This window comes from Acomys minous (genome assembly GCF_964271855.1).
Source record: "Acomys minous genome assembly, chromosome: 18".
NCBI lineage: Eukaryota > Metazoa > Chordata > Mammalia > Rodentia > Muridae > Acomys > Acomys minous.
The window spans coordinates 61,568,372-61,581,262 of NC_140501.1; the positions used below are offsets into that span (position 1 = coordinate 61,568,372).

General features: G+C 48.0%; 1 protein-coding gene across 2 annotated transcripts in view; it reads left to right on the forward strand.

Moving 5' to 3' along the window:
- CRYL1 (crystallin lambda 1) overlaps positions 1 to 12,891 on the forward strand; it is a 106,532-nt gene that overhangs the window by 65,772 nt on the left and 27,869 nt on the right. Inside the window, exon 4 of one of the 2 annotated variants that reach the window (XM_084767017.1) lies at positions 9,086 to 9,247. The exons of the other annotated variant lie outside the window; for it this stretch is intronic. Coding sequence (XP_084623143.1) covers positions 9,086 to 9,247 — 162 coding nt within the window. The remainder of the gene's footprint in view (positions 1 to 9,085; positions 9,248 to 12,891) is intronic. 2 annotated transcript variants of the gene reach the window in all.

The following is a 12,891-nucleotide window of genomic DNA, read 5'->3' on the forward strand; positions in this document are numbered from 1 at the left end:
TACATTCTTGATTTTTAAAATAGGATTGATGTTTTCCTAAGTATAAACATCTTCTCAGGAAGATTGGGAACATTCTGCTAATCTATACATATACATAATATTAATTTTGTGGGGGGTTGGTTTTCTGAGATGGGGGCCTTGAACTTGTGATCCCCCTGCCTCAGCCTCCCAAGTCCTGTGACTGAAGGCATGCCCCACCACACCCAGCTTGTCTGCTAATATGTTTGATTTTGGTGCCAGAAGTTGAGCTCCAGTCCTTCTGTTTATGCTGGGTATCTGCTCCACCATTGGACTATACCCCTAGACTTTGGCTGATTTTATCGTCTCCTGCATGTAAGATACAATCTATTCATTCACTCATTTGGGCTTTTTTGTTTGTTTGTTTGTTTGTTTGTTTTTTTCAAGACAGGGTTTCTCTGCGTAACAGAGCCCTAGCTGTCCTGGATGGCCTCCACTGGGATTAAAGGATTAAAGGCCACCACTGACCTCCTGGCTTTATTCATTTGTTTATTCACTTGTTTATTTTATGTTGACATGTATGTCTGTGTGTGCATGTTTATGTATGTACAGGTGCAGTGTTCATGTATGTTCATGTGTGTGAGTGTGCATGTGGAGTTAGAGAACAACCCTGGGTTCCGTTCCTTAGGAGGAGCCGGCTACCTTGTTTTTTGTTTGTTTGTTTTTAAAGATTTATTTATTTAAGTATACAGTGTTTCGCCTGCATGTACACCTGCACACCAGAAGAGGGCACCAGATCTCATTACAGATGGTTGTGAGCCACCATGTGGTTGCTGGGAATTGAACTCAGGACCTTTGGAAGAGCAAGCAGTGCTATTAACCTCTGAGCCATCTCTCCAGCCCCAGCTACCTTGTTTTTTAAGACAGGGTTTCTCACTGACCTGGGTCTTGATGATTGGGCTAAGGCTTTTTTTTGTTGTTTGTTTGTTTTCTTTCTTTTTTGTTTGTTTTCGTTTTTGTAAGACAGGGTCTCTCTTTGTAGCCTTGGCTGTCCTGGGCTCGCTTTGTAGACCAGGCTGGCCTCGAACTTATAGCGCTCTGCCTGCCTCAGCCTCCCGAGTGCTGGGATTAAAGACGTGCGTCACCATGCCCAGCTAAGCTAAGGCTTTTTACTGTGGTTCATCGTTCAGCCTTTCCAGAAGGTATTTGGACCAATCCTCGCCAGACACTGAAGTGGACTCCTGACCCTGTGGCCCAGCATCTGCTCGAAAGGCTGATGCTTTTCCTTCCTTACATCCTTCCTTCCTTCCTTCCTTCTTTCTTTTTTGAGACAGGATTTCTCTGTGTAGCGTTGTCTATCTAGAACTCGATCTGTAGACCAGGCTGGCCTTGAACCCAGAGCTCCACCAGCCTCTGCCTGTCCAGCGTGCTGGGCTTACAGTGTGCGCCACACTGCTGGATGATGTCATTTTCTTCACTTTCTGACCATGCATTTCTCCGTCCAAAGGGACGGTACGCTTTGTATAGAATCATCCAGTATTAGAAGAAGGAGGACTTAGTTCCCAGCACATTCTATTTTTAGAGCTGGAAGTCCTCACATGTTTAATGGGAGAAAGGTGTGCTTCCACAAAGGCATGTCCTCTCCCCCACCCCTTTCTCTGGCATGAAACTGTCTATTTGCCCTGTTTGGGGGTCATAGTTATAGTTTTTTTTTCCTCATATCTATATTGGAACCTGTGGGGAGCCCTGGTGAGGGACTATATTGAGCGTCTTTCTACTATAGGCTGAAGGTCATGGGGGCAAATGCATAAACATCTCCTTTTCTACTCCTCTGTTGATGGGAGATAAAAACGGCAGGACTGTGGCCCAACAGAAGTATGTGTAGGTCACGAGGTGACACTTTTCCCTGTGTTCTTCCAGGCAGTCAACACAGACTCCAGAAGTGGGTGCGGTTTCCCCATCATGCAAGCAAGGCGCTCATTCCCCATCAGCAGACACTGGCTGGGGGCTGTACTAAGTCCGAGCTGCGAAGGTCTACACCTGACTGGAGACAGTCTGATCAATCTTGTGGACACAACCCCCAAGGCTACTCCCCACCCCTACACTCTTTCCAGAAGTTCCTGGTTTCTTTACACGTCTGTCTCTCTGTCTGTTTGTTTTTGAGACAAAGTGTTGCTCCTGGAACTATGTAAGTTAGGCAGCATTTCTACAACACCCTCCCCCTCTGCCTCTTTCTCTCTGTGCTGATGTACAGGTGTAGGCCCCCGTGCCTGCCTTTTCTCTGCACTTCTTGTGAATGAGTGTTCCCAGGTCCGGTGACTTGCCTTTGATTCATTTCTTCCACCAGATCGCAGGGTGCAGACAAACGGCATTTACTGGTTTATTATAAAACATATCATAAGGCTGCAAATGAAAGGATGTGTAGACTGAGGTGTGGGGGAAGGGATCGAAGTTTCTAGACCCGACCCTCTGTGGGCTTGCACTCTCTATAGTTTCTCACCTGTTTAGGGGTGCAGAAGGTCATTGAACCTGTCCTCTGAGTTGCTGGGGAGACTTCCCAGAGTAAGTAAGTGTGACTGATGCAAGGGCTTGAGCAGACTGCTAGGCTGCTCTGTGCAGCATTCCTTCCTCTAGGGCATGGGCAAGACTTTTCTGGAAGGAGGAATATAAACTGCTATCTGCCAGGAAAGGTCAGAGAATTACTTTATGGCCAGCTAAAGGCCGGAGAACACTAAAGTTCCTACGGCAGGCCTTGAAGGAGTTATGGTTTGACAACCATGGGTGAAAACCAAAATATACATCCTAACATAACACACAGACATGCTGGACTCTCTCAGTTTTGGGTGGCCTTGTGAGGCAGGTCATCAACCTGGGGCCTCTACCCTACCTTTTTGCTACTTTCAAGGAAACTCCCTGACTTTGGTGACGTCCCATTTAAGACATCAAAGGATGGCTGTCTCTCTGCCCTACGGCACACACTGTATGAATGCTTGGCTTGGAGACCAGGAAAGAGTGAGTGTGATGCCAGCCTCTCATGTTTGACTCTTAATGTTGACACAGACTAGGATTACATTAGAAATGGAGGGTTACAGAGCCTATACTCGTATTGGATGTTTGAAATCTTATTTTATTTTATGCTTTAAAAAGAAGTCTCACGTAGCCCAGGGTGGCATAGAATGTCTGACCCTTTTGCCTTTGGCTCTCAAGTGCTGGGATTATGTGTGCTATCTTCCATGTCTGATGTGTAGTAGAAATCTTGGCTCACCAAAACTACCAAATAAGGCCATTTAAAAAAAAATCAGCATGGTTTCTTCTTTTCAAAAACAAAACAAAACAAACAAACAAAAAAACCCCAAGTATTCAATATATAACAGTCAGAACTAGGACTGTCTCTTTACAAAGGGCAGTGAGGGATGTGGTGTTTATGCAGTCTCAATGTCTGAGAGGCAGAGGCAAGAGGATCTCCCAAAATTCTGAGGCCAGGCTGGCCTACACATCGGATTCCAGGCCAGACATGGCTATCTAGCTAGATCCTAGCCCAAAGAAAACTAGACAACATAACACAAAACAGGCTGGGCATGGTAGAGTGCCTGCCTAGCTTGCAGAAGGCCAAGTGCTTCCTCGCAGCACCAGGCCTGAAGGTGCATGCCTGTAATCTCAGCAACAGATGGGAACAGTGAGATTGGAGATAAAAGGCTATCCTAAGCTACACAGTGAGGCTAGCCTGGGACTCACGAGGTGTTGCCTAGAGAAAAGAAGAGTGTGTGCTCTCTTTGGTGGCATAGGTGAGGGGAAGGGATCAAATGCGTAAGAGAGGAATCAGGAAAAATTACACACATGGCATCCTGACTGTCAGTGCTAAATAAAACAAACGTGGCTTTACAGTGGGAATAGCTAAGTGTCTTCTGTAAAATGTAGCAGCCGGGGGTGGGGGCAGGGCCCTGCAATCCCAGCACTCCAGATGTGGAGATGGTGTTCGCCTGGGTTACCTAGTAAATTCTGAACCAGAGATCCTGGTCAACTGTGTTTGGGCAGATTTTTTTTTTTAAACCAACTTGTAACCAGGTATAGTGGCTGTACATGTAATCCTAACATTTGGGGAGGGGGAGGATCATGAGCTCATGGCCATCTTCAGCTACATGGTAAGGTCGAGGCTGGCCTGAGCCACATGAAACCCTGTCTAAACACGTGCGCGCACACACACACACACACACACACACACACACACACACACACACACACGCACACACACCCCATCAGAAGAAATCCCGGTAATTTGTATTTAAACATGTCGCTTCTCTTCAAGCTCCAGGGGAACAAAGGCTTAGCACAGGGCACTTACACACATGATGTCACCTCTTCCTCCTGAGAAATACTAGGAATGCCACAAGACAATAGCATAAACAGGGATGTAAGCGAACTGTTTTCATTGCATTATTTTATTCATGTCAGGCGTCTAAATTCTAAATAAATGATCTCATAAAAGGTACAAAGGTATCCGTGGAACGAGGATGGGGCACGTGTGCTCAGAGGGACAGCACTGTGTGTGCCATGCTTGTCTCCGAGGTTCTGTGATGTCACCAGGGGCAGGACTGCTTTTAAAGCAGACAGCACTGATCTGTGTAAGCAGAACGCCTAAGCTCCGGGAACTGACCACTCAGTGTGCTGTGTGTCCCCCCCTTCCCCCCCAGTACGATTTGCTCTGTCCTGCCATTTCCCTTGGGAAGGTCTCCGCTTGTAATTTGTTTTGGATCTTTGTGGAGCCCTCTAGGCTAGCAGAATGAGCACATGTAATAGACTTAAACAAACAAACAAACAAACAAAAACCAATTCACCACCACAACGAAAATGCTTTAATTTGATATTTAGGGAGAAACGAGGCCCCTGGTTTTGGCACAGTACCATTGGCTTGGCTGAGATGGCGGGTGTTGAAAATAAACGTCGGCACCCGGAAACTCCTTGTCCCTCTCGTGTCTTTCCTCCTCCTCTCCCTCTCTTCCCTTTCCTGTCTCCCTCTTCAGGAGTGGACACAGGCAGCCTGTTAGGCGATAGGTTTTAAAGATTGTGCTCTTGGGGAAAGCACTGAGCAAGCAGTGGCGGTGGCTAGACAACGGAAGCAGCAGATTAACTGCTAGCGTCAAGGCTGCCATGGTTCCGCAGTCCCTCTCATCTCCAACCCTGAAGTCTCTTCCGGGCCCCGCCAGCTTCTCCCCTGGCTTTCCTGAGGCTTCTTCCTCGACATTAAAGCCAGCTCTTAGAACCATGTTATGTGTCAAACACCTTAAGTACTAAAGTCTTCTGGGGTTTTCTTAGAAAGCACATTGAGGTTTTTTATCAGGCTGCTTCCCGTGAGTCATGGGGTGCTATTTCGGTTGTGTGGGGAGACTAGGGGAGGTAAGGTGGGGTGAGGAGCCATTAAAAAAACAGCAGCAACTCAACAAAATGTCATCTTTGTCCTTCATGGTTGGCATCTGTGGGAATGTGTGTCCTGTGGCTCTCACTGGGAATCATCCAGTGAACTGACGTGCTAAGTTCTCGACACCCTGGGTAGCTTTTACTACTGACGAGATCCTGACTCTGGTCTGTGATTTACTTTTTAAAAAATCTGTAATACCAAACGTACCCCCGTGACACCATCGGTCACTTTTCTTCTGTTTGAGAAGGGAACGGGGAACAGTCAGCATTGACGTTTAATCCCAGCTGCTGCCTCGGCCTGGAAGCAGTGAGGGTTGGGCTCGGGATGTGGCTCAGTTGTCAGGCCCCGAGTTCGATCCCTAACACTGCATAAAGCAGGCATGTCGGCTCATGCCTGCAATCCCAGCACTTCCAGAGAGACAGACAGAGACAGAGAGAGACAGACAGACAGACAGGAGGGTCTGGAGTTCTACATCAGCCTTGGTTACATATTGAGTGGAAGGCCAGCCTGGGCTACCAGACACTGCCTCAAACAAACAAAAAGAGGAGGCTGATTTGGACAACCATTAAAAATTCTTTTCTCGTTTGTTTTGTTCTGTTTGAGGCAGGGTTTCTCTGTGTAGCTAGCCTTGGCTGTCCTGGATGTGTTTTATAGACCAGGCTGGCCTCTTGAACTCAGAGATCTGCCTGCCTCTGCCTCCCAGAGTGCTGGGATCTACAGGTGTGTGCTACCACGCCGGCTCCATTAATAACTCTTAATTAACAATTAAGAAGTGTTGCTTACTTCCCAAGTGTTCACCTTTTGGTTTTGCTGCCTAACCCAGGCCGGCCTCTGGTGTTGGTTGCGCATGGCCGTATCATTTGGGAGACGTGGTATTCCTACTTCCTCAAATCAAACCCGAACAACCAACCATAAAGCAGCTCTGGAGGGAGGCGTGGTCAGAGCTTATTAGATGGGGGCGAGCTGGTAGCCTGCAGCAGGGATAGCAGACACTGCGAATACTTCAAATATAGCAGCTTTTTATAGGCGCACACCCCTCCAGGGCAGACTGAGGGAAGAGGCTGGGCCGTGTGGATGAGAGACGGGGAGGGGGCGCGCTGGGGGGGTATATCCACATCCCTGCGCCGTAGCTGTTTGTCCCATCTTTGCAGACTTTGAGGGAAAGGAGGACTACAGCCTTTGGGGGGGGGGGTCTGAGGTCCTGACTAAAATGACCCACTCTCTTTTTCAGCATGGGCTCCCTTAGTGGATAACAGGGAGCCGAGCCCAGCACGTGACATGGACCGAGGCCTGAGGCTCCGTCCCTCTCACACAGCTGGGTTACAACAGCAAGAACAGCCAAGTTTCAAGCCAATGGGCCACTGGAAACCCTTACATAATTGTAGCAGGTTTGGGTTTCCTGTGGTTCAAGTTTTCTTGCCTCTGTCATGATCAAACGATCTGGAGAAAGGCATAGAATTTCAGAGGAGAATCTGCAGGCTGGTGCACAATGAGTCCATTCTTTGCCCGGCTCATACAAGCTCTGAATCAGCCTTCACCTCTGGCTTGACTACAAGGCTCCATTTAAACTGAACCCACCTCACAGACTTAACTGATCCAGGAGTGACTCAATAGGAACAGCCAGCCACTGTAGCTCTCTTTCCCTTTTTGATAAGGGGACAGAACACAATGGGCTTTACAGTTCTTAAATGACTCCGTTCTTCGATTCTGTTTGAGATGGTGACACGCATATGGCCTTTTGTTCTTAATAAAATTTCATGTGGCCCAATTATACTTTTTAAAAGTACAAACAAACACATTGTGGGCCCTTTCCCCTTTGAGTAAAGCTTAAAAAAAAACTTTAAATTTAAAAAAAAATTTTGTGTGATGGGTGTTTTGGCAGTGTGCATATCTGTGCACCACGTGCGTGCCTAGTGCCCATAGAAGCATTGATTGGCTGCCCCAGAACTGGAGTTACAGATGGTTGTGAGCCACCATGTGGGTGCTGGGAACTGAACTCAGGTCCTCTGCAAGAGCAACAAATACTGTTAACCTCTGAGGCATCTCTCTAGCCCCTTTTTTATTTATTTGTTTATTATTTATTTGTTGTATCATCTATCTATCATTTCAATTCATAACAGTAGCAAAATTACAGTTGTGAGGTAGCAACAAAATATTGTTATGGTTGAGGAGTCATCACAACAGGAGGAACTGTATTAAAGGGTCCCAGCATTAGGAAAGTTGAGAAATACTGATGGGGGATCCTGATGTTGGGAGAGTTTAAGTTAAGGAACACATAGTTGACCCAATCCTCGGCTTTTGGTCCATTGTGAATAGAAAGTGACTGTTACGAAGAGATGTTGGGGGTTCCTTGCCTCCCAGGTGAGCAGGGACTGACTTTGGTAAGAGTGACCCTTAGTGTGATCCTCACATGTGCAGGGGGGCACTTCCTTACCCCATTGCTTCTATCCAGAGCAGGGTGTTCACCTGAACCCCAAGTTCCCAGGAACACCTCTCACCTGTGGCAAGCCTTGGCTGTTCGAGATTGTAATCTCAGTCCCACCCAGCCCTGTAATTAGAATTTCAGAGCTGTTGTTATCGGCAGTAATTAATCCAAATGCACTCAATCTTCTCTATCCTGATGCCCACTCCATTTGGAACTTTGCAGTTGTAAAGACAAAAGTCTTTTTCAAAAGGACTCCCAATTAACAATGAGTCCTGGAGCGCCTGCGGGGAGTTACAGGTGCTGTGCGTTTGTTTGTTTGTTTGGTTTTCCTTAGGAGGGTGAGAGTTTTCCCCTTGAAGATCTTGAAGATCCTGGGGTGTGATGGAGGGGCAGATAGGGCAGGTATCCGGTGATGAAAGCTCTCAGCTTTGCAGTGGCTTGCCTGAGGGCTCCCGGGAGCTCTGTCGTAGGCTCCAGCTCCATCTTGAGAGTTTTCAGTTGGCAGGTTCCCGGCAGCCCTGGTTCTGGGAACTGGAATCAGATTCACCTCCAGATGCTAGCCAGGTGCCTTCCCACAGAACTGACCGCCGGCCCAGGTGTCTTAGGATGAGAATTTTCAGACCCATCTAAAACACTAGTGGAGGAGTCCCTGCATTCATATTCCCTGCCAGGAGTAACCCTGTCCTCTCAGCAGTCCCTGCTGTTCTTAAACTCCTGTTGTGTTTTGCAGGGGACACTAGGTGGTCTTTTCTCACCTCTGACAAGGTCTATAAGCTGAGGTTCCATTAACAAAGCAGAGACCAGTAAGAACACACATGCACTTAATAAAGTTTTATGTGGCTTAGGACTGACCAGGAACGAGGATCCAAAACAGCCCATGTGGTTTTACAGCTGAGTGAGGAGTGACTGTTTGCTCAGTTAAAGGAGCAGACAAAGGGATTCTGACCCAATGGCATAGCCTAGGGAGTGAGCAAGGCCTCCTGTTAGGGTCTTCCTGTCTTTGTTCCTGTGTTCAAAGCTAAGATGCCTCTTTCCCTCCTCTGTGTGTCTCGGGATAATTCTGCAGAAGTCAGGCGGAGCACTGTTTTGTAGGTTTCTTGGGGGGTAGGGGGAGGGCAGGGGAAAGCCAGGTAAACCTCCTGTCTCGGTTGTTTTCAAGGTGCTCTGTGCTGGCCTTCCGGGTCCCCAGACCCATCATTTCCAAACTGGCTCATTCTAGGGACAAAGCCAGCACAGCCTGACTGTGGCTTTGATCCTACGTAGTCACCTGCGTGTGTCCCTTTCAGGAGTGTGTCCCAGAGAACCTGGAACTGAAGAAGAAGATCTTCGCCCAGCTGGACCGCGCCGTGGACGACAGCGTCGTCTTGAGCAGCTCCACCTCCTGTCTGCTGCCGTCCAAGCTGTTCGCGGGCTTGGCGCACGTGAAGCAGTGCATCGTGGCCCATCCCGTGAGCATGTTGTCTGTTTGTTCCTTTGTGGTGTCAGGGATCAAACCCAGGTCCTCTCACATGCTAGGCAAGTACCGAGGCACACCCCAGCCCCTGGGAGCGTGGTAAATCTGGCGACTTGATTGTATCTCATTCTTTCTTAGGGCCAATAAATTGCAGTGGATCTGCAAGTATCTTGAACAGCTTCGCTGAGGTATAATTCACATGCCGCACACGCTGCTAGTCAATATTATACAAGTTGGTGGTTTTACATACATTTAGGTATGTGTAATGTCATCATTAAAAAACAAAACGTGATCCAAATTTTTTTTTAATTTTATCTGTGTATCTAAGGTGTTATAGCATAAAACAAGCAATATTTGCTACTTAAGCCCTCAAGGCATTTAGCATGTGGTATAAGGCTAGGTGCTAGGTAAGCTATCCCATCATCAAAGTAAAGGTGCTGTATTAAAAATGTCCATGTGGGCAGAGATGGGGGTGGGGATGGCTAAGTGGATGAGGCGTGTACCGTGCAAGCACAAGGGCCTGGGTTTGAATCCACGGAAACTGAGAATAGTAGTGTGTGCATCTGTGGTCCCAGAACTCCTACAGGGAGAAGGGAGGTAGAGCCAGGAGGCGCCTGGAAGCCTGGGGGCAGCTCACCTGTGTGTGTGTGCACGTGCACGCAACAAAGACCTTGATTCAGCAAGGCAGAAGTTAAGAAGTGGTACTGAGGTTGGCCTCTGGCTTCTAAAAGTGGCCATAACACAAGTGCATACACACACATAGCGACATGTATACACACACACACACACACACACACACACACACACACAGACAGAGACAGAGGAAGAGACAGAGGAAGAGACAGAGGGAGAGAGGGAGAGAGGGGTTTATTTTAAAGTGTACATGCCATGCAGGAGTTTGTGGACAGGTCGCTCACCTGTGTGTGTGTGTGTGTGTGTGTGTGTGTGTGTGTGTGTGCGCGCGCGCGCACGCGAGAAAGATCACTTAGTGAATTATGTTGGAGTCCTGAGCATGGCTGCGAGGAACCAGGACAGCCTGTTTGGGTGGGAAAGCTAACTTAGCTCCAGCCTTGATAAATATGATGGCATAGTGTGTCATTACCAGCCAACAGCTACACAGAGGAGCAGGGCCAGCCTGGCGAGGTTGATGAGGACTGTGTTGGAAGCTGAAGTATTGCGTAAGCAAAGGCTGTAGGGCAGGAGCAAGCAGGAGTACGTGGGATGGGGTCATGATGGCGTCACTGGGAGAGCCCATACATCGAGCCGGGGTGGGGGTTAGGAGGAGGTTGGGAGATAAGAGAATACAGATCAGGTGTTTGTGTTGGTCATGTTCCTGACAGGAAGTAAGTTAAGGGAGGAGGGTTGTTTTAGCTCTTGGTTTGAGGAGATGGATATGGCAGAGACAGAATTGTGGAGAAAAGCAAAGAAAAGGCTAGGGGCAGGATCTGCAGTAAACCTCCAGGCCTAAGGGTTCTACAACCTTCTGGAACAGCGTCAGAAGCAAGGGACCAAGTGTTCAAACAGATGCGCTAGTGGGAGACATCTTTTTTATTTTTTTAAATATAAAGATTTATTTATTTTTAGTTTATGTGCTTGGATGATTTGCCGACATGTGTGTCTGCACCACATGTATTCCTGGTGTGTGCAGAGGCCAGAAGAGGGCATCAGATTCCCCAGAACTGGAGTTGTAGACAGTTATGTGCCGTCATGCGGGTGCTGACAATTGGGCTTGGGTTCTCTGGAAGAGCAGAGAGTGCTTTTAGCTGCTGAACCATCTTTCTATTTCCACAGGGCATTTCATATCCAAATAGCCAAAATAGTCAGGACTAAGTATTTCAGAATTTGCATTTTGGGATGTTTACATAGTTGTTAACAGTTGTGTGTTTTAATCCCCTACCCCACCCCACCCCCTACCCCCCCAATCTGAAAAGCTGTGAAATTTAGATTTCTGAGCATAATGTCAGAGATCAATACATTACAGATATCCCAAACATTTCAGGGACGGGGAAGCCCACCAGCAGTATTCTAGAGGATCATGGGAGTTTGCTCTGAGGAACTGTGGGAGTCTGGGTGCACAGCAGCAGCATGGTGCATTGGAAATGCTGCTTTGGGAGAGTAATGGCCTCCTACAGCCCCGCCCCCACCACCGCAACACAGTGCGTAGGGCCGCATCTGAAGCCTGAGGAGCTCGGGGCTAGGGTGGGCAGCAGGGAAAGTCTTCTTCCAAAGAGAAGCAGTTGGGAGAAGGTGCCAGACTGGTCAGGGTGAAGAAAAGAGGAATGAGTTGGACACTGACCACGTAGTAGACATCAAGACCCAGGCAGTTCAGACTCCAAGCTTTGCTGTATTGTGAACTACAATGGAAAGACTGATGATCACTCCTCAGAGTTGCTGCCCCAGAACCGAAGGAACAGAATAGTTGTATTCATTTACAAAATGTGCAAGTGACATTAGAGGGACACTAGTTGAAAGCACGGAAGCATCAAGGCTGTGAAGTTCTTTTTTCTCCTGTGATAGCTCTCTCTCTCTCTCTCTCTCTCTCTCTGTCTCTCTCTGTCTCTCTCTCTCTCTCTGTCTGTCTCTCTCTCTCTGTCTCTCTCTGTCTCTCTCTCTCTCTCTCTCTCTCTCTGTCTCTCTCTCTCTCTCTCTCTCTCTCTCACACACACACACACACACACACACACACACACACACACACACACATACATCCTTCTGAAAGCAGCCACTGACTGCTGCAGTGGAAGGCATTTGCTTGTAAGAAAGCTGCCGATTGCTAACCAGTTGCTTTGCATTTAAGTTGGATGAAGAAGGAACACTACTTAAAGACTTCGGAAATCACTTGTACATTCTCAAAAAGACCTTTCCACCATGGTTAGGCGACGACAGATGGCATGAGGCAAGTCCAGTTGGTAGATGGCTTTCCTCATATACATGAAGCCCTGGATTCAATCTCTAACGGTATAGCCCTGGGGTAGGGGGGGAGAGGGTAGCTCAGGCCTGTATCCCCAGCTTTCAGGAGATGGAGGCAGGGCGATCTTAGGAGCTGGAGGTCATCCTCAGCTGCACGATGTGTTTGAGGTCTGCCAGGATTTGTGAGACACTCACTCAAACACAGAATAAATAAATAAGCACTAAAGACCCAATGCACTTTGGACACAGGAGCTGGAGGGCCCGAACTGGATTTGATCTGAAAGCATCCTCCCTGAGGACTGGCTTTTATGGTACCAGAAGATGCCACCACACAAAGGAAGGAAGCAAGCAACAGTCCTACCCAGCTATGAGGCCTGTGAGCCACCACAGTGACTAGCACGGAAGCAGTTGGAAGGGTACAGGAGTGGCACTCATACCTTGGCAGTAACCAGAGGCTGACTAATTGGACTTAAGACCTGCTCAACAGAAGGGAAGCCATGCCTGGTACTGGAAGCTTAGCTAAGTACTCAGGGCTAGTGAAGCCGTGGATCTTGAAGGAAACAGACTACCACCATTTCGCTAAAGCAGCACAGTTCCTGGTACACTGTGAGACTACTACAGAAGACCATAGCCAATCAAAATGCAGTGAGCAAGAGACCATGGGTAGCCCAGCCCCAGTGAATACATTTACAGCACAATTCCTACACCTAAAGGGCTGGGCTCATCATA